Genomic DNA, 24,086 nt, shown 5'->3' with positions numbered 1-24,086 from the left:
AATTTGTATCATAGGTGCATTTTAAATGATAGAGACAGAATATCAACTAAAAATCGAGAAAAAACACATGATACATATGAATATAAATGGAGTTGCAGTTCAGTGAGTAAAATAAGTATTTGATCCCCAAGCAAAACATGACTTAGTACTTGCTGGAGAAACCCTTGTTGGCAAGCACAGAGGTAAGACGTTTCATGTAATTGGTTCCCAGGTTTGCACACATCTCAGGAGGGATTTTGGTCCACTCTTTACAGATCTTCTCTAAATCCTTAAGGTTTTTAGGCTGTCGCTTGGCAACTCGAAGTTTCAGCTCACTCCATAAATGTTCTATAGGATTAAGGTCTGGAGACTGGCTAGGCCACTTCCATGACCTTAATGTGCTTCTTCTTGAGCCACTGTTTTGTTGCCTTGGCAGTATGTTTTGGGTCATTGTCATGCTGAAAAACGCGGCAAAGTTGGCCTGTACCATTAGCAGAGAAACTGCCCCACAGCATAATGTTTCCATCCCCGTGCTAGACTGTAGGGATGGTGTTCTTGGGGTCATAGTCAGCATTTATCTTCCTACAAACACGGCCAGTCGAGTTAATGCCAAAGAGTTCAATTTTGGTCTCATCTGACCGCAGCACTTTCTCCCAATCCTTCTCTGAATCGTTTAGATGTTCATTGGCAAACTTCAGACGGGGCCTGTACATGTGCCTTCTTGCGGAGGGGACCTTGCAGGCGCTGCAGGATCTCAATCCATGACGGTGTATTGTGTTACCAATGGTTTTTGTTGACTATGATCCCAACTGCCTTGCAACAATTCACAAGCTCCTCCCGTGTACTTCTGGGCTGATCCCGCAATTTCTCATGATCATCCTTACTAGAGCTGCAGCTAACGATTATTTTCAAAATCAATTATTTAGCCGATTATTGAGTTCGATTAATCGGTTAATCGGATAGATTTTAAAAAATAGATTTTAAAAAATGGCTCCAGTGATGGGACTTCTACTATTGAGATTGTAGTCCATCACAGGAGCAAGCTTGGAGCGGTGGAAGTAAAAAAGAAAAAAATAGTGTGGTGTGCAATATAGTGAAATGAAAAGTGTAAAATTATACAGCAATGAATGCAGAATGGCACCGGCTATAGAGGACTACAAATCCCAGCAATAGTACATTATACAGCGCAATGCAGAATACCACCAGCTATTGAGGAATACAACAAATCCCAGCAAAAGTACATTATAGCTGGCGGTATTCTGCATTGTGCTGTATAATGCACTATTGCCGGGTGTTGTAGTCCTCTATAGCTAGTGGTATTCGGCATTGCACCACTGTATAATGTATTATTGCTGGGATTTGTTGTACTCCTCTATAGCTGGCGGTATTCTGCATTTCGCTGTAAAGTATTATTCCTTGATTTGTAGTCCTCTATACAGCGCAATGCAGAATACCACCAGCTATAGAGGAATACAGCAAATCCCAGCAATACATTATACATACAGTGTACAATGTATTGCTGGGATTTGTAGTCCTATGTATAATATACAGCACAGTGTACCATCAGCTATAGAGGAATACAAATCCCAGCAATACATTATAGAGCACCATGTGTGGGAAAGTGCAGGCTTACCTGAGCAGTCTTCCAGCAACTTGTTTCTGAGATCGGGCCTGTCTATCGGCGGCTGTCATCCGCCCACACCTGCTCCTCCTTACTTCTTCTCCCCGCGTCCCTGTGCCGATCGTGGATTTGGGCGGGCGGTGAGCGTGAGGAGGTGCGGCGTGCGGAGCGTGGACGCGGGCGGGTCTGGCAGCGGCGAGCGTGAGTTGTGGCGCGCAGCGTGTGTGGAGCCGTGAACAGGGCCAACCAATCAAAAGCCAATTAATCGATGATTGAAAAAGTTGACAACTTTTTCAATAATCGATTATGTCGATTAGTTGTTGCAGCCCTAATCCTTACCCCATGAGGCGAAAACTTGCGTGGAGCTCCAGACCGCGGGTGATTATTAGTTTCTATTCCTTCCATTTTCGAATAATCGCTCCAACAGTTGTTTCCTTCTCACCAAGCTTCTTGCTTATAGTCTTGTAGCCCATTCCAGCCTTGCGCAGGTCTACAATTTTTGACAGCTCTTTGGTCTTGCCCATGGTGGTGAGGTTTGAATGGAAGAAAGAGATTCTGTGGACAGGTGTCTTTTATATACATAACGAGTTGTTGTTAGGACGCATATTCTTAAATTGACAGGACTAACCTGTGTACCACATAGCCAGTCTGTGGGAGCCACATTTATTGTTGGTTGGTTGGGGATCAAATACTTATTTTACTCACTGAACTGCAACTGCGTTTATAACATTTGTATCATTGTTTTATTCTGGATTTTTGGTTGATATTCTGTCTCTATCAAAATAAAACTTAGACCTTTAATTTCTTTATAAGTGGGCAAACTTACAAAATCCGTAGGGGAGCAAATCATTATTTTCTTCACTGTATGCGATGATGTCATAGTCTGACCGCTGGTCAGAGCACCAAATAGAAGAGGCTTAGGGAGCCTGCTCACACACCGTGGTGGAAGTCTGCTGGAGTGACAAATGAGGTAAGTATTACAGCCAGGGAGTGAGCTTACTGCAAGGGTGTTTAAATTTTTTTATTTTTTTTTAAATCGAGTTCGGCTTCAATCTGTTAATTCTTTGAAAATGTTTGTTTCTTGTGTCTGCTCCATGCGTGTTTTTATATGTAGATTATCATACAAGTTTTGAGTTGGGTACAGAAGTGCACATTATCCTCCTTAGCCTATTTAATAATGCCTGTATGTATTTGCATCTGTGCAAACTGAGCAAGTCTAAAATAAAACTTTTTAAATGTTGCCGTTCTTTTACTCAAGAAGCCTGCCATATTGCCCAATAGTCATCTGGAGGCACACACCGTCACCAGGCTCTCTGCATGCAAAAATGGCATCCTAATCGGATCCATTTTACGCTGCATATTTCTTAGGATGCCTCAAAGTTGAATGACACTGATTTGCAGTGAACACACAGACATGTAAAGGAATGCTGGAATGCCTTCTTTTATTTAGCATCTAAACACATTGTCACCTCAGTATGTTTGTTTTTTATGCATGCTTCCCGACCCTGCACTAAAAGCATGAAATCGTATTTTTAGGGGTGATATAATTTGCCTTTAAATCAACTACAACTAGTCATGATGAGCAATATGTGTTGTTTTTTTTCTTATTTAATTCACAAAGGTGGCCTTCAGTTTAGACATTTAAAACCTTAAAGTATATCTAAACCCAACAACACAAATGCTATATTGCAGATTGCCAGTCCTTGGATGTGGTGCCTGTATAATTTTTCTTTCAGGCTAAGAATATTTTCAAAAAGTACAGAAAATAGCTGTTCTTGCCAAAAATGCAGTGTACTTGTCACTGTGAGCTGAAAGGAAAGTGCAAACATATTTCTTGTATAAACTACTGGTCTTATAGATTCACCATCTAATAGAGATAAAGGCAAACATGTTTGAAGTCTAGCCTCCCTCCATGGATACAATGGTGAAATGAGTGTAGAAAAAAAAAAGCCGTAAAAGCAAAAAAATAATGCAGTCACCACATCTAAGGTCTGGTGAGTGATATGTTACATTGTTTAATATCAACAAACTCTGTTGTGTTGAGGATTGTTAAGAGACTTAGAGTCTAGATAGTTTCAGAATGAAGCCTTATGATGCATTGTTTTGTTATACAGATGAAAGGGGACAATTTTCTGTTGCTGCCGCCAAGCCGACTCCTACAACAAGCAAATCAGACTTTCCTTTAAAGAAAGTTGAAAGCAAGTCATCCAAGCCAGATGGAAGAGCAAGCCGCTCTAATGCTGATCAGAAGAAACCACGAAATAATGAAGGGCTCACAGCCAGTGAATCTCTTCTCCTTAAGTCAGATGCTGCAAAACTCAGATCAGATTCCCACAGCCGATCTTTATCACCAAACCACAACACTCTACAAATTCTGAAGTCTGATGGAAAATCATCTGGCCTGAGATCTGAATCTCCTGGCCCTGGCTCACGTTCCACATCACCAAAGCCAAAGACTGTGCCTGCCGGAAAGAATAACGTGTCCAGTGCAGGTGCTTCACGCTCTGCATCTCCACAGGAGAAAAACCTACCTCAAAAAGCTGCCACTCCTGCAAAGACCAAACTTGAACTACCACGGGAAAGATCCAAGTCAGATTCCTATACTCTGGATCCTGATACACTACGCAAAAAGAAGGTACCATTCACAGAACCGTTAAGGGGGCGATCCACTTCACCCAAACCGAAAATTACTGCGAAGGATGGTAAACCTTCGGGTGGTAGTGAAAACAGAGCTCCATCTCCACATGTTGTCCAAGAAAATCTACACAGTGAGGTAGTTGAAGTTTGTTCTTCAAGTACATTAAAGACCAACAGCACTACTGACGGCACATGCGAGGACAATACTGAGGTAAATAGTATTGATGATGGTGCATGCAAAGTTCATTTTAGCATTGGAAAAGCACCACAAAAGGAAGAGCAAGACACTCGGTCATCTCCCAAAGTAAGCCGTAAGAGTGCTGGGAGGCATGTTCGGCCCAAAAAGGAAAAAACAAACTTTCTTTTTAAAGATGGTTCAAGGTCTGACCCAACAAAGGAAGCAATGTCCCCATCTGTGGCTGAATGTGCAAGAGCAGTGTTTGCAGCTTTTCTTTGGCATGAAGGTATAGTTCATGATGCTATGGCTTGTTCCTCTTTTTTGAAATTTAATCCAGACCTGTCCAAAGAGCATGCACCCATTAGAAGCAGTCTTAACAGTCAACAGCCTACAGAGGAAAAAGAAGTCAAGTTAAAAAACAGGCACTCCATAGAAATATCATCTGCTCTTAACATGTTTCATATATCACCACATGGGCCAGACATATCAAAAATGGCCAGTATTAATAAGAACAAAGTTTTGTCGATGCTTACAGAACGGACACTTCATGAGAAGTGCGAGGATGCCAAGAACGAGAGTTCCCCATTTGAGGTTTCAAACCACCATTCCACCAAATCCAGAGCCCTTCTTCCCTTAACACTTCAACACCTAGTGGCTTTTTGGGAGGATATTTCATTAGCCACCATAAAAGCAGCTTCCCAGAATATGATTTTCCCCAGTCCTGGATCTTGTGCTGTGTTAAAGAAAAAAGAAGGTGAGAAGGACAGCAAAAAAGCCAAAAAGGAGAAGAAGAAGAAGGAAAAGGCAGAGTCGCGGCCACGTGGTAATCTCTTTGGTGAAATGGCCCAACTGGCAGTAGGAGGACCAGAGAAAGACACAATTTGTGAACTGTGCGGAGAGTCGCACCCTTATCCAGTGACATATCACATGCGGCAAGCTCACCCAGGTATATATGACACTTTGTACATTTGAGATAATGTTGGTGACCACACAGGAGTCTGTTGCACTGCACATTTATAATTGGTAATATCACAAAATCAAATTTGTTGGTAACAAACACTTTCTTCCCAAATTAGAAGTAGTTGTTATGCAACACAACATGAAACCTTTTTTTTTTTAATCTCCTTTTGTAGATAGACAAATATGTTTATTTAGTGAGGAACAATGCTATACAATGAGGTCGATTTACTTGAGGAATGGAGACTGTACACTTTGCAAAGTGAATGTTGATTGCACATAGGGTGGAGTTGTGTTCACCTTTAAATAACTAATCATGTGCAAGGGAAATTGTGAAACAGGATTTTTGCTGTGATTTGAATGATTGAAGTGAACACAGCTTCTCCTTATCTAGGCTAAGTGAATATTCACTTTCCTAAGTGAACAGTCTATTTTTTTGTTAGTATATGCATAATATGTGTTAACACTCTTCAACTAGTGAGAACCAATTTTTCCTTGCAGATTGTGGCTGCTCATTGTTAAACGTTACATTGTAGCTTGTGTTATTTTTTTACATCTCAATTATGTCCATGTCTCTCCTATTACAGGTCTACTAGTATTAAAACCGACAAATGTTTAATAATCTGTTTCTTTAAAGGCTGTGGAAGATATGCTGGTGGTCAAGGCTATAACAGCATAGGACACTTCTGTGGTGGATGGGCTGGGAACTGTGGTGATGGAGGAGTAGGTGGAAGCACATGGTACTTAGTCTGTGACCGCTGCAGAGAGAAATATCTCAGAGAAAAACAAGCAGCGGTAAGGGACAAGGTAATAGCCTTTATTCAGTACTGGCTGGTTATTTATTTCAAGAGTATACTAAAGAATATAAATAGCTTTGTCTTCTAGGGGGTTATTCACTAAAGAGCCAAGGATTTAGCCGAACGTTCAGTTAATCTTTTGGCTCGCTTCGACTGCAGGAACTCTTCAGTTCAGGCAAACCGAAGGGCTTCTGTACATGCTATTCACGATAGCCCGTGCAGCAGCCAAAAACAGACGAGGCAGGAAGAATGGTCTGCCGAAGCAGACTGACTCCCTGCAAAAATAGAATAAGAAAAAAAAAGCCCAGCGTGGGGTCCCTGTTCCAAACCATACCAGACCCTTTAGGTCAGGTGGGAATGTTAGGAGGGACCCCCGATTTAAAAAAGACAAATAAGTGGGGTACCCCCATAAGTCATACCAGACCCTATAGGTCTGGTAGGTATTTTAAGGGGGACCCTAACGCCCAGAAAAAGGAGAAAAAACTTGGGTTCCCCCTAAAATTTCAGACCAGACCCTTATTCCTATCACTGGCAGGGCAGTAAAGAGGGGTGCGGGACGGGCAAGTGTCCCTCCCTGCACCATACCAGGCTACATGCCCTTGGCATTAAGAGGGTGCTTTTCCAGGGGGAGACCCCTGGAAAAGCACCTTGTCACTATCAGATGAGTACAATGACCTCTTCCCCCACCAACCCTGGTGGTTGTGGGGGTCTGCGGGCAGGAAGGCTCATCTGCATCTGGGTGCCCCCTATCATAAAGGGGGCACCCAGATGCCGCCCCCCTCTTGTGAATGAGTAAGGGGTAATTGTTACCCCTACTCATTCACCAAAGAGTTAAGTCAAAAGTAAATAAACACAACACACTTTTGAAAAAAATTATTTAATTGATCAAAAACACAGTTTTTGACAATTCCTTTATTAGTCAGAAAAGAAAAGTTCAACACTGTAATCTATGGTCAATCACGTCGTCATTCACTCTCTGCTGTTCGGCTCCTATGAGAATAGTGCTGAACAGCAGAGAAAGAAGTGCCAAGCATTCACCTCAGCCGATCCAGATGTTGCATTGACTGAGGCGAATGGATTCTTCCCTTCGCTTCTGCTGAACATGCAGAGGCTGTTCGGCTGAACCAAAGGGAAGTGGTGAGCCAAATGCAGCTGATGTACGCCTAAAAATAGCCGCACAGAGCAGCAGTGAATAGCGCAAGAGGCTTCGGCTAGGTTATTCATTCGGCTGGCTTCAACAGATTAGTGAAAAACCCCCTTAGTGTTTTAAAACTGGCACTGATCAAGGATTTTGTCTGAAAGGCAAATATTTCACCTGTCTGTACCCTTTCTAATCATGATATACACTATTTATTCCATGGCACTACAGCTTTATGAAGGCCATCTGTTGGACTACACAGCAGTTAGTTTTGTTTAACAGGATTAATGGGGTTGTTGGCCCTTTGCCCAATTTGTAGAATTAGGGTACTGTGTTTAGATATTTCCTGTGACCTTCCTGGTTACAGGAAATATCTAAGAGCTATCCTACTAAGGATAGCTCACAGGCCTAGTAAGAGCTATCCTACTGTGGCTAGAGCTCTTAGTCCCACTACATCAAAGTAGGGATACATCGGTGGTACTCATTACATAAGCATACCAGATTTAATGAAGTTTATTTAATTGTCATGATTTCTAGAAAATTCAAATAATTGCTGTCTCTCATTAAGAGACAACCAAATAGCAAAAATGTTCTTGAGAGAGGCAATGGCAGCCTACATATTTTCCTTAGCACAGGTTTACTTTCTGTCTTCACAAAACTTAATGCTGAAGGTGCTCATAGTGTGTGGGTACTCTTTGGTAGCAGGTTACCTAAGCAAACTGAATGCATTGAAAAAAACAAGTAGGTTCTGCAGCTGGTGTCTGACACTTATGAATTAGAAGTGTAAGGACAGGTAGAGTAACATCAATTGGAGGAGACACGCATTGTATTGGAGATAGAAATTGAATAAAGGAGTTTTTGTCCCATTTTTTTTTTTTGTACAGGTAAAGCAGTCCAGAAGGAAGCCAGTACAGGTGAAAACTCCACGTGCTTTGCCTACCATGGAAGCTCATCAAGTGATAAAAGCCAATGCACTCTTCCTGTTGTCCTTGAGTAGTGCTGCAGAACCAAGCATTCTCTGTTATCACCCTCCCAAACCATTCCCATCCCAGCTACCCAGTGTGAAAGAAGGCATCTCTGAAGATCTGCCTCACAAGATGCAATGTCTCTACCTGCAAACTTTGGCAAGGTAAATTTCAGCTTTTTTTAATCACTGTTGAAATGAGTTGTTTTTATTTAAATGGATGTATTTTTCCTGACTTTGTTAATCAGTAATATTTAAAAATGAATAATTGTCCAAGCCATGTGCTGTCAGCAACTAAGTCATTCTATGGTACCTCTCTTCTGGTGATATGAATGAGGACATTTATGGAAGTAATGCAGTCTAAAAAAAGGGCTATTTAAAACTTTTACATTTTTGTATTTGTTTTTCTGCCCATACTTGAGTGTTTTAGATGTAAACCTTAATAGATTAACATTTAGTTTGCTTCAGCATTTTGTATCAAACAGTTGCCAATTGTTTTCCCATCAAATAGTTATTTTCACTTTCATCAATTGTTGCATTTCAGTTCTGCTGATCTCCTTCAGCCATTTCTGTTTAAATGCATACACTCCAGCATGGCATTTCTCAGGGCAGGTTCCTGATGGTGACATTAGCAGATTGCACCTATGTAATGTGTGTCATCATTGGAAGCCATTGTGACGGGGTTGACAATGCAGGGACATAATTGGGAGACAGTGACAATGTTGTCACCCTATAACTGTAAGGGCGTTGGAACATGGAATTTGATGACAGGATCACTAGATAATAATGTATTAATAGTGTAATTTTAAGAGTCATTTTTCAATATTTTTAATCTTTCAGCTAACATGTTAAAGCTTAATGGGATTTTAGTGATTGAGGTTACATATACTTTAAGATTTCTGTCTGCACTTTTATATCACACAGACATCATCAAGAGAACTTTGTAGGCTATCAGGATGACAACCTCTTCCAGGATGAAATGAGATATCTTCGCTCTACATCAGTGCCAGCTCCTTACATATCAGTCACTCCTGACGCTTGTCCAAATGTTTTTGAGGAACCAGAGAACAACATGAAATCGATGCCACCCAGGTATTAATTTTGAAGCATGCAAACCATTTCTGATGATGTAAAATGTTTTTATGTGTTGTAGAGTCAAATTATTAAAGGTTTCATGAATTCCTGCTTTGAGTTAGGGCTACATGAGTAGCATATAAGAATTATACACATACTGGCATATCATTTTACAGTATGTCACTATTCTCTCTTTTTATATCCTATTTATTACATTTTGTAATGTTTTCTTCACTTGTAGTTTGGAAACAAGTCCTATTACAGATACTGATTCTGCTAAACGCACAGTCTTCCAAAGATCTTATTCAGTTGTGGCCTCCGAATATGACAAGCAGCATTCAGTTCTTCAGCCACGAGTCAAAGCTATTCCCAGGAGGAGAGTCAACAGTGGAGATGCCGGTATATTTAAAACTGTCTGTTGTGCAGCTTTTCTTAGGGGAGAATGTCTATCAGTTCATCTTTTAAACATTGCATTACATTTTACGTTATATCTATAATGCATTGACAAATAAAACTGTTGTCTGTCAGGATATTCTTTTTTTTTTGGGGGGCGGGGGCTTATTTATTTTTTTGCTATCTGTGCCTCTTTAGGGAAATTTCCCTTCACTTCTTGTCCTGTAGACTCAACAAGAAGTGAGAGGAAATCTTTTGAATGTGAGGGAAATCCCCTCTAAATCAGCTGTCACGGGACAGTTGTCCCATATAAAGATTTCCTGCTCTGGTGGATTGGATTTTACAGTCACTTTAAATTCTGGTAACATTGGTGATAAGGATATTGAATTCGGCCGAGCGCTGCAGGACGAGAGTGCTGTGAGCGGCCGGCGTCTTTCCTCCCACACCGCTCAGCCGCCTATCACAGTCCGGCAAAGCGGTGTGGGGACGGAGACGACGCTGTCACAGGAGGCTGGGCTTTCCTCTCTACAACGCTCGATCCGCCTCCTGTGACAGCGTGTCAGAGAGAAAAGCAAGGTACACACTCAGGCCCCATTCACACTGAGCGATTAATCCGCGCGATATCGCTCTCCAATGCATGGCAATGGGGCTCTGTTCATCGCTGTCGCGGATCGTGCGTCGCTACAACAGGACCCTTTTTGGAGCGGATTTCGGCGCGATTCTACTTTGCTCAATGCAACCATTTGCGCGATGTCGCACGACAAACCACGCGATATCGCGCAAAATGCAAGTCGTGTGACAAATGCACGATTTGCGATACGCTCAGTGTAAATGGGGCCTTAGTGATTTTTCTTGGATTTTGCAAAATCAATAGGTGCATAGGTAAAATGTAAAATATTTTCATGTTTCTATTTCTCTGAATTTAGTTTGTTTTGGTTTTTTTGCAGAAGTTGGGTCCTCGTTATTGAGACACCCATCACCAGAGCTGTCTCGCTTGATCTCTGCTCATAGCTCACTGTCTAAAGGAGAAAGGAATTTCCAGTGGCCAGTTTTAGCCTTTGTTATCCAACACCATGATCTTGAAGGCCTAGAGATTGCCATGAAACAGGCTCTTAGGAAGTCAGCTTGCAGGGTCTTTGCTATGGAGGTAACCAATTAAATTAATTATTGTTGATGGTGCAGGTTGATATTTGATTTTGCTTGGCCTCGAGATGTTTTGTAATAATGATTGCAGACAGAGAACACGCAATCTAGCTTTAGAATTTGGGAACAGATTTCTTTCATAGCAAGAAAAAAAAGATTTGAATTGCTTGTTTAAATACATTATGTGTATAAGAGTTATTAATCTGAAAGGCTTGTGTGTAGTGCTTAGCTAGGGATTTTTTAATTCATAGTTATTTAGTAGGGTTAGGTCTCCTTAATTGTCTTTTATATTGATGTCTCTTTTACCCACATATTTTAAAGGGGAAAGTATCAGTATTTAGTATATAAGGTACAGTGCAAAAGTTTTAGCCAGGTGTGAAAAAATGCTGTAAAGTGATGAGAATGCTTTCAGAAATAAAAGTATTTAAACATTAATTTTATTTTTATCCGTGAACAAAATGGAAGTAAATGAACAAAAACGAAATCAAAATCAAAATTTGGTGTGACCACCCTTTGCCTTAAAAACAGCATCAATTCTTCTAGGTACACTTGCACACAGATTTTGAAGGAACTCGGCAGGTGGGTTGTTCCAAACCTCATGGAGAGCTAACCACCTTCTGTGGATGTTGGCTGTCTCAAATCTTTCTGTCCCTTCATGTAATCCCAGACAGACTCGATGATGTTGATCAGGGCTCTGTGTCACTTCCAGGTCTCCTTGCTCTTCCTTACGCTGAAGATAGTTCTTAATGACATTGGCTGTATGTTTGGGGTTGTTGTCCTGCTGCAGTATAAACTTGGGGCAAATCACACACCTCCCTGATGGTATGGCATGATGGATCAGTATCTGCTTGTATTTCTCAGCATTGAGGACACCATTGATCTTGACCAGATGTTCAACTGCATTGGCAGAAAAGTAGCCCCAGACTTGCAAGGAACCTCCACCATGCGTCACTGTCGCCTGCAAACACATTATTGTACCGTTCTCCAGCCCCCCGGTGAACAAACTGCCTCCTGCTACAGCCAAATATTTTATATTTTGACTCCTCAGTCCAGAGCACCTGCTGCCATTTTTTTGCACCCCAGCTCCTATGTTTTCGTGCATAGTTGAGTCGCCTAGCCCAGTTTCCATGTCGGAGGTATGGCTTTTTGGCCGCAATTCTTCCATGAAGACCACTTCTGGCCAGACTTCTCTGGTCAGTGGATGGGTGTACCTGGGTCCTGCTGGTTTCCACCAGTTCGGTGCGGATGACACTGCTAGACATTTTCCGATGTTGAAGGGAAGTAAACATGATGTAGCTTTCATCTGCTGCATTAAGGTTCCTTGGCAGACCACTGTGTCTATGGTATAGAGAATATGTGAATAGAGTGCCCGACCGATATAACTGTACATAACTGACTTTTGACGGTCTTGTATGTTTGAAAACTTTGGTCGATCGTACGATGTTCGCATGGTTGGTGGCGTTTCCGTCCGTCAAAAGTCGTACGATTAACACTGCGCATGCGCAAACGAAAATAATTGCGGTCAATTACCGCAAGTCGTCCAGGTGTTTTTTTTTTTAACTACCGCTGATTGAACCTTTCGATAATCGGGGCAGGATGGGGCCGTCGTACGAAAATCGTATGACGGTTCGATCATCGGATGAAAAGTTTTGTCCGATAATCGTAAGGTGTATGGGCACCTTAAGAATTGATGCTGGTTTAACCCAAAGGGTAGTCACACCAAATATTGATTTGATTTAGATTTTTCTTCTGTTCACTCAGAACTCACTTTGGATATTGTAAATTGATAAAAAAAATAAACACTAAAAATATATATTTTTGAAAGCATTCTTACTTTACAGCATTTTTTTACACTTGCCTAAAACTTTTGCACAGTACTGTAAGTATAAGTATTTTATCTAAATAGAAGTCTTTTAGTGAGCAGACATTTTGACTTATTACAGTGTTTACCTAAAATTAATTTTTGGAAGCTAGCTTTTCCATACTTCTGTTCTATTGAGTTATGGAGGCAAGATATTAGCAACACAGAGAGTGTCTTATTGGGTCAGACTACTCAGACCTGCTTTGTAAGAAGAATCAGTAAAGCACAGCCATTCTGTAGTGCTGCAAAGGAAGAAGCAGATGTATGTAATAGGCAAATGGGACCGTACCTGTGTAAATATATAATTATAGATTGTAAATAGAAAAAAAAGACGTTCAAACCTTAATACAACCTGGTAAGATTTACATCAAACTGATCTGTTTAACATGCTTACCTAAAAAACATTTTAAAGGTTATATAAGCACTTCTAAAAGGAAATTTGGTTTATAAAAAAAAAAAGAAACCCTAAAGTTAATTATTCCTATCCTCAAAAAAATTTAATCAAGTGGTCACATCTCCAAAATCAAGCTGTAATTAGTAAGAAGGGTAAAGCTGTACTCCAGACAGATAATAAAGCACTCAATTCCTGCAGATTAAGTGCACTTCTTTTGTTTTGGGACCATAGGGTTGTGTCCAGGTTCATGGGTAAACCAGTGGCATAACTACTAATTAGCTCTATTAGAGTTATGGTATCCTGTATACACATAAAGTGAGTTTAAAACAACCTGAGAATCGAAAGTAACATTGCTAGCAAACACCAAATTTTATGAGGCCTTATGCAGTCATGATACACCTGTGTCAGCCTACTATACATTTACATCCTGTAACTGCTTTTAAGGAGTTTCCATTTCCACTCGTATAATATGTCCATTTTACGTTTTAGGCTTTCAACTGGCTTCTTTGCAATGTCATTCAAACAACGTCTCTGCATGACATTTTATGGCACTTTGTGGCATCTCTTACACCTGCTCCACTAGAGCCAGAGGAAGAAGAGGATGAGGAGAATAAGGCAAATAAAGAGAATGCTGAACAGGTATGTGGTAGCAGTATCTGCTCTCCCTTCCCACTAGCTTATTGTCTTTGATGGTTATTTTAGTCTTTGTTTTGTTTGTTTTTTTTAGTTGGAATTGTAACTGCATTTTTCTACTGACTTTGTTACAAGAGCTTGTGATCATCCTTATAGATGTCTCTTCTATTAGGAAATGCTTTTAGCATAGTTTTCTATAGTTCTAAGATTTGGTCTCTGCATTAGAGTGCATCGTTTTTGCTTTGATTTTTATGCTAATTTTTCTGTCCCCAGTATCCTTACATGGCAAGTGTACTTCTAATGCATTATACCGTGGTGCCTTCCCATCCTTGTAAGCAGGTTTTCGTACCTACCATGGACAGCACTTACTCTATTGGCTTTATAAAAAAATGTCCATTAATGGACTAATGAGCTACAGACTAGCTTTCATTGAAGTTGAAGGGTATTTTGAACATAGGCTGCAAGGCCATGGGACAATCACAAAACTCTGTAAAGCAGCGAAAAATTCCAGTAGACTGGAAAGCAGGCGCCTAAAGAAGCTCTAACACCCACCGCTTTTATTTAATATGTTTTAGTGGCATTAACAAATAGCACTATGGGTGCCAGTTCTGTTTTTCTAAAGCTGATGTCAAGAGTTCAGCCTGTTAATATCCTCCTTTGTTTCTCTAAAACAGTCTCCTGAATGTGATGCTGATCTGGGCTCTTAGTAGATTGCTGTATTAAATCTGCATTTTGCAGCTCCTGTCTTATTTGTTTCATACTTTCTTTCATTTACTGCACTTCAAGTTTGTGCTGTTTAGAAATCCTAATTTCGTGGTAGCTGTGTAAAATGTATTTTAATCATAATGGAATTGTGGTGAGTTTTTCACTAACTCTACTTTCTATGTTTGCCTATTTCAGGAGAAAGATACAAGAGTCTGTGAACACCCTCTTTCAGACATTGTGATTGCTGGTGAAGCAGCGCACCCATTGCCTGACACGTTCCACCGTCTTCTCCAGACTATTTCTGATCTTATGATGTCACTTCCTGGGGGCAGTGCACTACAACAGATGGCACTGAGGTGAGCATCTTTTACTTGTCGTGACAAAATAAGTGCCATTAAACCAGAAATTAGAAACTCAACAGCTGCTTATACTAAAATTATTTAAATGAAAACCTTTGCTCATTTCTTTATTTGTAGGTGTTGGAGTCTAAAATTCAAGCAATCTGATCACCAGTTTCTCCACCAGAGTAATGTTTTTCACCACATTAACAACATCCTTTCGAAGTCTGATGATGGCGATAGCGAAGAAAGTTTCAACATTAGTGTGCAGTCTGGCTTTGAAGCAATCAACCAGGTTATTGTCAGTGTTACTCCAATCTTTCCATTTTGCATCAATTTATATCTAACATTAGTTTTGGAGCATTTTAAATTTTAAACAGTTTTAACATTTGGTATTTTGTATCTTTATTTTGATTACCAGACCACCACCAAGTGTTATACCGATGTAAACTAGATACAAACTGGCATTTGCATGAATTGTCACTTGTGCCTCCTGTAGAATGACAACTCCTACATTTGCCTCATATGTATGTAGCAGTGGTGCAGCTTTTTGCACCAGTAGGAAAACGGTCTTATCAGAAGTCACAAGTCTTAGTATCACTATGGCTCTAACATATTAAAGTTTTTCTAATTTCTAACAATGACCTTCTCTTATTTGCTACCTATACCATAAAAAGTGTTTTGTTATTTCTGTTCGGTAAGTGTGAAAAATACCTGTTGATCACATGACAAATTCAGAGCTGTCTTGTGCACACTTTCCCAAGCTCTACTAGTTTTTAGCAAAAGACAGCAAATCCACAAAATTGCTGTTTTCTCTGCCCACAACAGGATATAGTGACACTAAACTCAGGAGTTAAATCTTAAAAATGCATTCAAGTACCTAAGCCATCATCAAAAATGCATCTTATTTGTGTATCACTGGGCTGTATATCCTCAAATCATCTCTGAATTGGTGCTGACACTGTCCTTCCTTCTGGAGGGTGGCTACTTTTGTTCCCCATGGTCACTGTGTGTGTTGTAAAGTAGTCACCGCTCCAAGCTCACTTCTGTGATGGATTACAATCTCACATTTAGTTTACTAATTTGTACTGAGATTCTAGTCCATCAAGGGAGCGAGCTTGGAGTGGCGGCTACTTTACAACAGTAGCCGCCCTCCAGACGGAAGGACAGTGTTGGCACCAATTCAGAGATAATTTGTGGATCTACAGCCCAGTGATACACAAGATGCATTTTTGATGATAGTTAAAGGAGAACTATGGGGTCAGGGCTTTTCCCCATAGTTCTCAGGGTAACGGGAGGACAAAAACTAGCGTCCTCCAGTTACCCTAAGCTCAGTATACCGCGAGCTACAGCTCGCGGTATACTGAGACGCCAGAGCGGATCCCGACATCGCTGTCGAGATCCGCCCAGCTGTGTGAGTGACAGCTGGCTCTGCCTATCTAGAGGCAGAGCCAGCTGTACCTGCCCCCTCCCCCGTCCGTTCCGCCAGTCAGCGCTATCGGGGAGGGTGGAATCCAGCCCCTCCCCTGTCACGGCAGAGAGCCGTGACAGGATCGAGAGGTGAGCGCACGCCGGTATATGTTCGCTCACCTCCCGATCTACTGAGCCGACCTGTGACAGTCTCATTGTCACAGGTCGGCTAGAACTATGAGGTGAGTGAAAAGCACTCACCTCAAAGTTCTGCTTTAAGGTACTTAAATGCATTTTTGTAGTGTCACTTTAAGAGCTAAATGCATTTCTGTCAGATCAACAGGAATTTTTCTCTACTTGCAGGGTCTTTATGTAAATGAAACATTGGGAAACGTGTATGCATTTCAGAGATGTACTGCATGTTTTTGTTTTCATTTTGCCCTAATATAAACTTTAAAAACATGTCATTCATCATTTGATTTGTGCTAAGGAGTCTAGATCCCTTATAGCAATCAGCGGCTTACACAGAGTAGCTGTACAGGGGTGTTGACGGTAATGATTAAATGTAGCTATCTCTGTGTACAGCAAAGCTGTGAGTATTGAAAGTCAACGTTTGAAAACCCAAAATTTTATTTACATAAGCTTAAAACAACTTGTGTCTTTTGGTGTGAATGTCTGACAGTACAAATATCCTAAACCATTTCCATTTCATAGACCAAGTCTTCAGTCCAAGTGACCGAGTATTGGCATAAAAGTTTGTAAAACATTTCTAATTTACATTGTATCAAATAAAACCCCTCATCTGTGTTAGATTATTTTTAACTGTGACATACTGCACCTTCCTAACTCTTAAACCAATGTATATACTGAGTATCTCCGGTAATGCTTTGTGAGCAGCAGAATCTGCAGTGCAGTTCCCCAGTTAGAACAACGTTGTGTTATTATTGGTATATAAATATTATGTGCACACCTCCTAAAAAGTAAATGAATTTTGTCTTCCAGGAACTTTGCTTAGTTACTGCTCTTAAAGACATGACCAGCATTGTGGACATTAAGACTTCTAGCAGACCAGCTATGATTGGAAGTTTAACAGATGGGTCTACAGAGACATTTTGGGAGTCAGGAGATGAAGACAAAAATAAAACAAAGAGCATCACAATAAATTGTGTGAAAGGCATTAATACACGCTATGTGTCAGTTCACGTAGATAACTCTCGTGATTTGGGGGTATGTATAACCACTTTATTTATTGAGTGCAGGATTTTTTTAATCTATTATGTGTTCAGATATGATCTGGCTAAGGCGCCTTTTGTAAATTAGAGCAACCAAAAAGCAAGTAATTAGGTTTCAGTGTATGCAGATTAGAAGTTTATTCTGAAATGTTGCTTTGGTGTACCGTACACATTTTCAAATGGAATTTTGCATTATCATTTTTTTAATCAAACAATAATTACTATTGGGTATAAATGAGACTGTAAAGCTGGGCATACACTGACTATTTATTCCTCATTCAGCGATAACCCCCAACTGGCTATTGTAAGCTGACAACGGCTGATGTGCTGCTGTCAGAGGACAGCATTATTCAGTCAGAGGTCTGACATTATTCAGACTGGCTCCTTATATAAAAATCATCTTTTGTTGAGCGGGGGTGCTGACGGGACAACACGCTGCTTGAGTTTCACCTGAGTCAGAAGAACTCAGCGGAAATTTGAGCAGCGTATGGCCAGCTTCAATTAACCACTGTGAGCCAATCAATTTATCTTCCACTGCACAGTGCCGCCAGGCTAGCTTGCTTGCTGGCAGGCCTGGAGTGCCAAATAACTTCTTCAAGACCGCAGCATCCATAGGCCTGTTCTATTTTTCTGCCCATTTCATTATTGTGCACATTTTTGCTCATTTCTGTAAAGCAAAATTTTGCAGCAGTGCTCAAATTTTTTTCCCAGGGCTGGTTTGAATTTTCATTATGTTACAAATGTATCGTAAATGTTTCATTAACCATCACATAAAAATTAAATTGTAATAAAATATTTGAATAAGATCATTACTAATTGCATTATGCTTACAACAAATCTATTTTTTTTTGTCTTTTAAGAACAAAGTCACTTCATTGACCTTTTTCAGTGGGAAGACTGTGGAAGACCTGTGCAGAGTCAAGCAGGTAATGCTAATGTTAAATGCATTGGAGGAGAGGGCCTATTTTGTACTCTGTACTAGGGATGCACCGATACCGTTTTTTCAGTATTGAGTACCGATATTATTTTTTTCGGTACTCGCCCATACTGAATACCGATACCAGAAGTTCCATTAAGGAAACCGCCTGGCTTCCTGAATAGCCGGGAAGCCGACTCTATGCTCCCTCATCACCAAGTGGCGAGGCAGCATGGAGCCAGCTTCCCGGCCAATCAGGAGGCGAGGCAGTGTGTAACGATACCAGAAAGTGTCGGTATCGTTAGCATTTGGGGCGAAAGACTACTTTCTACTGAATCACATTGTTTGAATGACTACACATTTCATATAAACACCTTTTTTTCAACAGGTTGTTCTAGAAATGCATTTTGAATTAAGCTTACAACAGCATAGGAGCCCTGTTTTCTTTATTTTTTTTTTATTTTCAACTATACAGGAAAAAACAAAGCTTTTAAAAGTACAGCGAGCATATCTAGATATTTAAAAAAAAACCATGAGGGAAATTTATCAAAACTGAAGCAGACAAAATCTGGAGCGGCTGTGCATGGCAACCAATCAGCTTCTCTCATCAGTCTGTTGAGGTGAGATTTGAAAATCTAAAGCTGGCCATACACCTAAAGATTATCTGCAGATTTTCTATGGTCAGATGGAAAAAGTGCAACAGATTCCTCAATCTACGCTAAACTGTGTGGTTGAAGGAATTTCACACTGGGCCAAGCTTCAGTATCTTGCTAGTCGGCCCCTCTGGCTCTCACAATGCCTGCATCCAATCAGATTGTTCAGGTAATTTGAGAGCCAGCTGGGCCAACTAGCAAGATACTGACGCTTTGCTCAGTGGGAGATTCCTCCATCCACACAGTTAAGCGTAGATAGAGGAATCTGTTGCACTTTTTCATCTGACCACAGAAAATCTGCAGATAATCTATAGGTGCATGGCCAGCTTTAGAGAGAAGCTGATTGGTTGCCGTGCAGATTTTGTCTGATCCAGTTTTGATAAATTCCCCTGAAAAAACGAAGTAGTTTGTTTTACTTTGGTGTTGCCCTGATTGGGATTTGCCCAGCTTTGTTTTATATCCCATTCTCTGCTCTTTAGAATAGTTCAGGGTTTCTTAATATTTTCTAATAGTGCGATTTATCTGTTTATGCACTCACCCATAATATGATTACTGTAGTTCTTTTAATGAGAGCCTCTTACTATGAGAGCTGCCATGACTGGCTTTGAGATTGCATGTTTTGGGTGAAGCTGTCATTCTTAACCTTCCTGTAATGTGTGGTGTGTCTCTGAGGAAGGAGTCCTGGCACTTGAGTGGTTGCATGCTTGTTCTGGTTGGTAACGAAGGATGACATCCAGAGCTTTCACCTTTGGAAGAAGGTCTGCAATGTTTATCCAGAAGGTTTCCCTTTTTAAAAGGTTACCAATGCACATGTGCTACTCCCTGATGACATTGTAAAAGCATGACCTGTATACAGCCGCTAAAGACAAGGTTTGAGAAAAAAATATTATCTCCACGTCATGGAATTATTTAAAAGATTTGGAGCATCTTGTAGTATAGCAAATCCAGTCTAGCAAATTCTGTATTATCCTCAGGTCTTGGAAGCTTTTGTTGAGTGTAATAAATATGTATTGTTGCTGTATAAATTGTAACCAAGTCTCTTTCTACTCCAAGGCTGAATTGGATTCTAGGCACATTGGCTGGGTAACAAGTGAACTTCCTGGAGGAGATAACCATATCATCAAGATTGAGATGAAGGGCCCTGAGAATACACTTAGAGTGCGGCAAATTAAAGTGCTTGGCTGGAAAGATGGCGAGTCAATAAAAATATCTGGACAGATTTCAGCTAGTGTAGCACAGCAAAAGAACTGCGAATCAGAGACACTGCGTGTGTTCAGACTGATAACATCACAGGTAAGTGACATCAGCTAATCATAGTAGACTTGGTTTTTATAGAGTGACATCTGTTGTTTGTCTGGAAACATGTTTGCTGTGACCCAGTATAGTCAGGCCCATCCCTTGTTCTTCAGTGTGGAAAATGTATCATTTTAATTACATTTATTATTATTATACAGGATTTATATAGTGCCAATAGTTTGTTCAGCTCTTTACAATATAAGGAAGACATTACAATACAATTCAAGACAAGATGGTAATGAGGGCCCTGCCCCCTGAGGGCTTACAATCTAAAAGAGAGGGGCCAGTGGTACATGAGGAGGTAGCTGTGTGGGGATGAATTGTTTGGGATTGTGATGATTTTTTTTGTTCTTTGCCGTTTAAAATCTTAAAATGTAAGTTATTGGATCTTCTAATTTTTAGTCTCCACCTTTCCACTTTGCATAGGCATTCCCACAGATACTTATGTAATTATAGGCACCACTCCGTGTGATAAGGTGTTTGCACAGCAACATTTGACTTGTGCCAAAAGAAAGGCGACTACTAGCTAGAATTGTGGGCTCTGTAGGGCAATGAGAGGATGGAGACTAAAAGCAATGAAATATCCAGATGCTCTATGTTGCCAGCTTTAATGTGCACATATGGTTTTCAGGTTTTCTTTAAAACATTGAACCTTAGGCGTAAAATTAGCCACTGGGTCTCTGTGGGCATAGCGCCTACAGACTGACAAATTCACTTTTGGTTTCCAGGTTTTTTTTTTTGTCCACCCCAATATGTCACAGCTGCTATAGGTAGTAGTTTTAAACCAATACAAAATTTACCATATACCTCCTAGCAGTAGTTAGTCACGTTCTAGGTGTGCACTAGGCTTGCTCTGTAGTGTTGAATATGTTTTACTACTCAGAGGTTCTTCAACTCCAATGATTCACGAACATAACACGACAATTCTACTAGATATATACTAGGTATACCATGACATGGATAAATGAGAACCCTCAAAGATCTACTTTTTCCCATTTCCTAGATGTGTGCCTTATATTACATGTAATGCCAATTGCTTCCTCAAAACACTGGTTGTCTTGTATTTTTATAGAGAAAAGTGCTGATTCTGATTTACAGAAGTAAAATTCCCTTTTACCACACAGGTATTTGGCAAGCTGATCTCTGGGGATGCAGAACCAACACCAGAACAAGAGGAGAAAGCTCTGCTATCCTCACCTGAGGGCGAGGAAAAGGTATACCGGAACATTACTGAGTTCTGATAAGATATGAAGAAATCTTGTCTCAGACTGACGGAACATGGCGCTATCCTCTGTCATGATTATCAACAATTACAATAAGCCTTGTTTGTAGTGTTTTATTAGAGAGACATATTTAAGAATATACATAATGATGTCATGTTATTTTCTTTGTATAATTGACCAATAGTATACTATTCAGTTAATAATGCAGTATTTATTGGACATTTGGATGCCCTCTAATATATGCTTTATATGATGCATGTCTCTAAATGTACCTCTCCATTGTTTGAAGAAAGCTGCCCACAATTGTTCAGATTACCTGAGGAAAAGGCTCATTTTAGATGACCTGTGATAACTGGTGCATATATTGGTTGCACTGACTCCCCCACACAATTTTGTTCTATATGGATCGGGAATATAGCTATTCCAGAAGGTTCATATGAACAGTTTTTCATATTGCCTTAAAGTTATTTATGATGGAGATTACAGTGTATGTTGGTGTCTTAATCGTTTTTATTTTGCAGGCAACCTCTGATGCAGACCTCAAGGAACACATGGTTGGCATCATATTTAGCAGGAGCAAACTCACCAACTTACAGAAACAGGTATGTAATAATGCCACAGTTCTACCCCAATATAATAATGAAATTAAGGTTTACAAATGATAAACCGTTACAAATAGTTTTTTTGCTTTTCTGTTTGCTTTTTTTTTTTGTTCTTCTGTCGCCATGACTCCACTCTAGAGATACTGGGGGTAATTCAGTAAAGCATTTGTGACCCTTTTTTGGAGGTATGGTCCCTTTAAAAAGGTCCGGCGCCCAAATCATAAAAGCCTTGCAACAGTTTTGTTAAGAGTTCAGTCATGTGCACCAAATGCAGGTAGTTCTTATTTGCACCACTTTCATAATGTGTCGCAACGGCTGTGTCAGTTTCAAAAAGAATTACCGCTAGTTTGTAGACAATGAAATTGTAAGTAAGACCATTTCCAAGTTGCCGTACAGAGACAAGCCAGTGCTCCGAGTGGAGCGGCTGTATAGTAAATAGCAGGGTATGCTTGCTCTGTTCTTTACTACACAGCGACAAGGCAGCTTAGCGCTGTTTGGTTGCTAGGAAGCCGACATTCCAGCAACCAATGACACATCCCCTGCCCCATTCAGCTGCCTGATGGGAAATTACCCGGCCGACAGTTGGATGTAAACAAATGCGCTAGGTATGCTGGCTGACCTTCTTATTAACCATATATGGCAGTGACCAGTTTTGGTCGGCACAATCCCTGCCCCTTGGTTTACATTCAACTGTCGGCCCGGGAATCTACCAGCCGGCAGGGGATGTGTCCTTGTCCTAGCAAACAAGGAAGTTGTGCAGCTCCAGGGATGAACATGAACAGAAGATGGAGTGTCCGTGGGATGTATACTGTGGACTCAGTTCAACCCCCACCATACCTCCATTAGACAAATTTATGTACCCGTTTCCGACAAATTTATGCATGTATCGCAGCCACCAACATTTGTCTACGTCACTCTTTATGAATTCCGAGGAGTATGTTTTAGTTACAAAAGAAAATATTTAGAACTCCTAATATGTTTTTTTTTTTGTGTTGACAATATATTTGCAAAATGGAAGTTCTTGCCTGGAAATCCTGCCAGTAACAGTACATTCTGTCAGGCAGACAACGCTAAGCTGGTGCCTCACAATTAGCACCAACATTTTAAGCCTTCTATGTGTGCTTGGTCATTGGGCCACCTCTCTGGTCTGCAAAAGGCATGCACAAACCTGATTGGCATCCTAGTGACCAACTGGAGGTGCACGTAGGGCAGGCTTACAACGTTCCTGGCAATTATGACACACCAATTTAGCGTTGTCAGTCTGAAACAGAAAGTGCTGTTACTGGCAGGATCTCCAGCTAAGAAACTTTGCAATAGATACTAAAATATTTTTTTTTCAAAAATCGTGAGGCACAATGGCCAACACACTGAAAACCAGATTTGTGGTCTACATTGAAGTTTTTCATTTTACTAGATGCCATAATCCTAATCTAGTTTTGTTACCTGATGTTTCCATGTCTAATGACTTGCAGGTATGTGCCCACATAGTACAAGCAATCAGAATGGAGGCTACACGAGTCCGAGAAGAGTGGGAACACGCTATTTCCAGCAAGGAAAATGCAAATTCCCAGCCAAATGATGAGGATGCTTCATCTGATGCTTATTGTTTTGAACTGCTGTCTATGGTACTTGCACTGAGTGGGTCCAATGTTGGAAGGCAGTATTTAGCTCAGCAATTGACATTACTGCAAGATCTCTTCCACCTGCTGCACACAGCATCTCCTAGAGTACAGAGACAGGTGAGTGCATCAGCTTCTATTTACCTTACATAGTGGTTTCTGCATAAGCATACCGGATTAGGGAAGGTAGTATTCGACTTACATCAAACAAAGTCAAGATATTTGTGAATATCAGAAAAAAAAAATGCAAATTGTTTTACTTCTGTTGGCAAATGTTTACACACACCCACACACCCACCCAACCACCACCCACCCACCCATCA

The 24,086-nt window shown here is 40.6% G+C and overlaps 1 protein-coding gene across 1 annotated transcript in view; it reads left to right on the top strand.

Moving 5' to 3' along the window:
* The window catches only part of MYCBP2 (MYC binding protein 2, E3 ubiquitin protein ligase), a 243,252-nt gene that overhangs the window by 203,581 nt on the left and 15,585 nt on the right, over positions 1-24,086 (top strand). Inside the window, exons 57-71 of the mRNA XM_018565383.1 lie at positions 3,715-5,361; positions 6,010-6,179; positions 8,192-8,436; positions 9,196-9,363; positions 9,587-9,744; positions 10,686-10,885; positions 13,626-13,775; positions 14,670-14,830; positions 14,951-15,107; positions 17,225-17,449; positions 18,315-18,380; positions 20,077-20,316; positions 21,444-21,539; positions 22,061-22,144; positions 23,617-23,883. Coding sequence (XP_018420885.1) covers positions 3,715-5,361; positions 6,010-6,179; positions 8,192-8,436; positions 9,196-9,363; positions 9,587-9,744; positions 10,686-10,885; positions 13,626-13,775; positions 14,670-14,830; positions 14,951-15,107; positions 17,225-17,449; positions 18,315-18,380; positions 20,077-20,316; positions 21,444-21,539; positions 22,061-22,144; positions 23,617-23,883 — 4,034 coding nt within the window. The remainder of the gene's footprint in view (positions 1-3,714; positions 5,362-6,009; positions 6,180-8,191; positions 8,437-9,195; positions 9,364-9,586; positions 9,745-10,685; positions 10,886-13,625; positions 13,776-14,669; positions 14,831-14,950; positions 15,108-17,224; positions 17,450-18,314; positions 18,381-20,076; positions 20,317-21,443; positions 21,540-22,060; positions 22,145-23,616; positions 23,884-24,086) is intronic.

This window comes from Nanorana parkeri, unplaced genomic scaffold (genome assembly GCF_000935625.1).
Source record: "Nanorana parkeri isolate BGI_ZX_2015 unplaced genomic scaffold, ASM93562v1 scaffold838, whole genome shotgun sequence".
Lineage (NCBI taxonomy): Eukaryota > Metazoa > Chordata > Amphibia > Anura > Dicroglossidae > Nanorana > Nanorana parkeri.
This window is presented reverse-complemented; position numbering and strand designations above follow the sequence as displayed.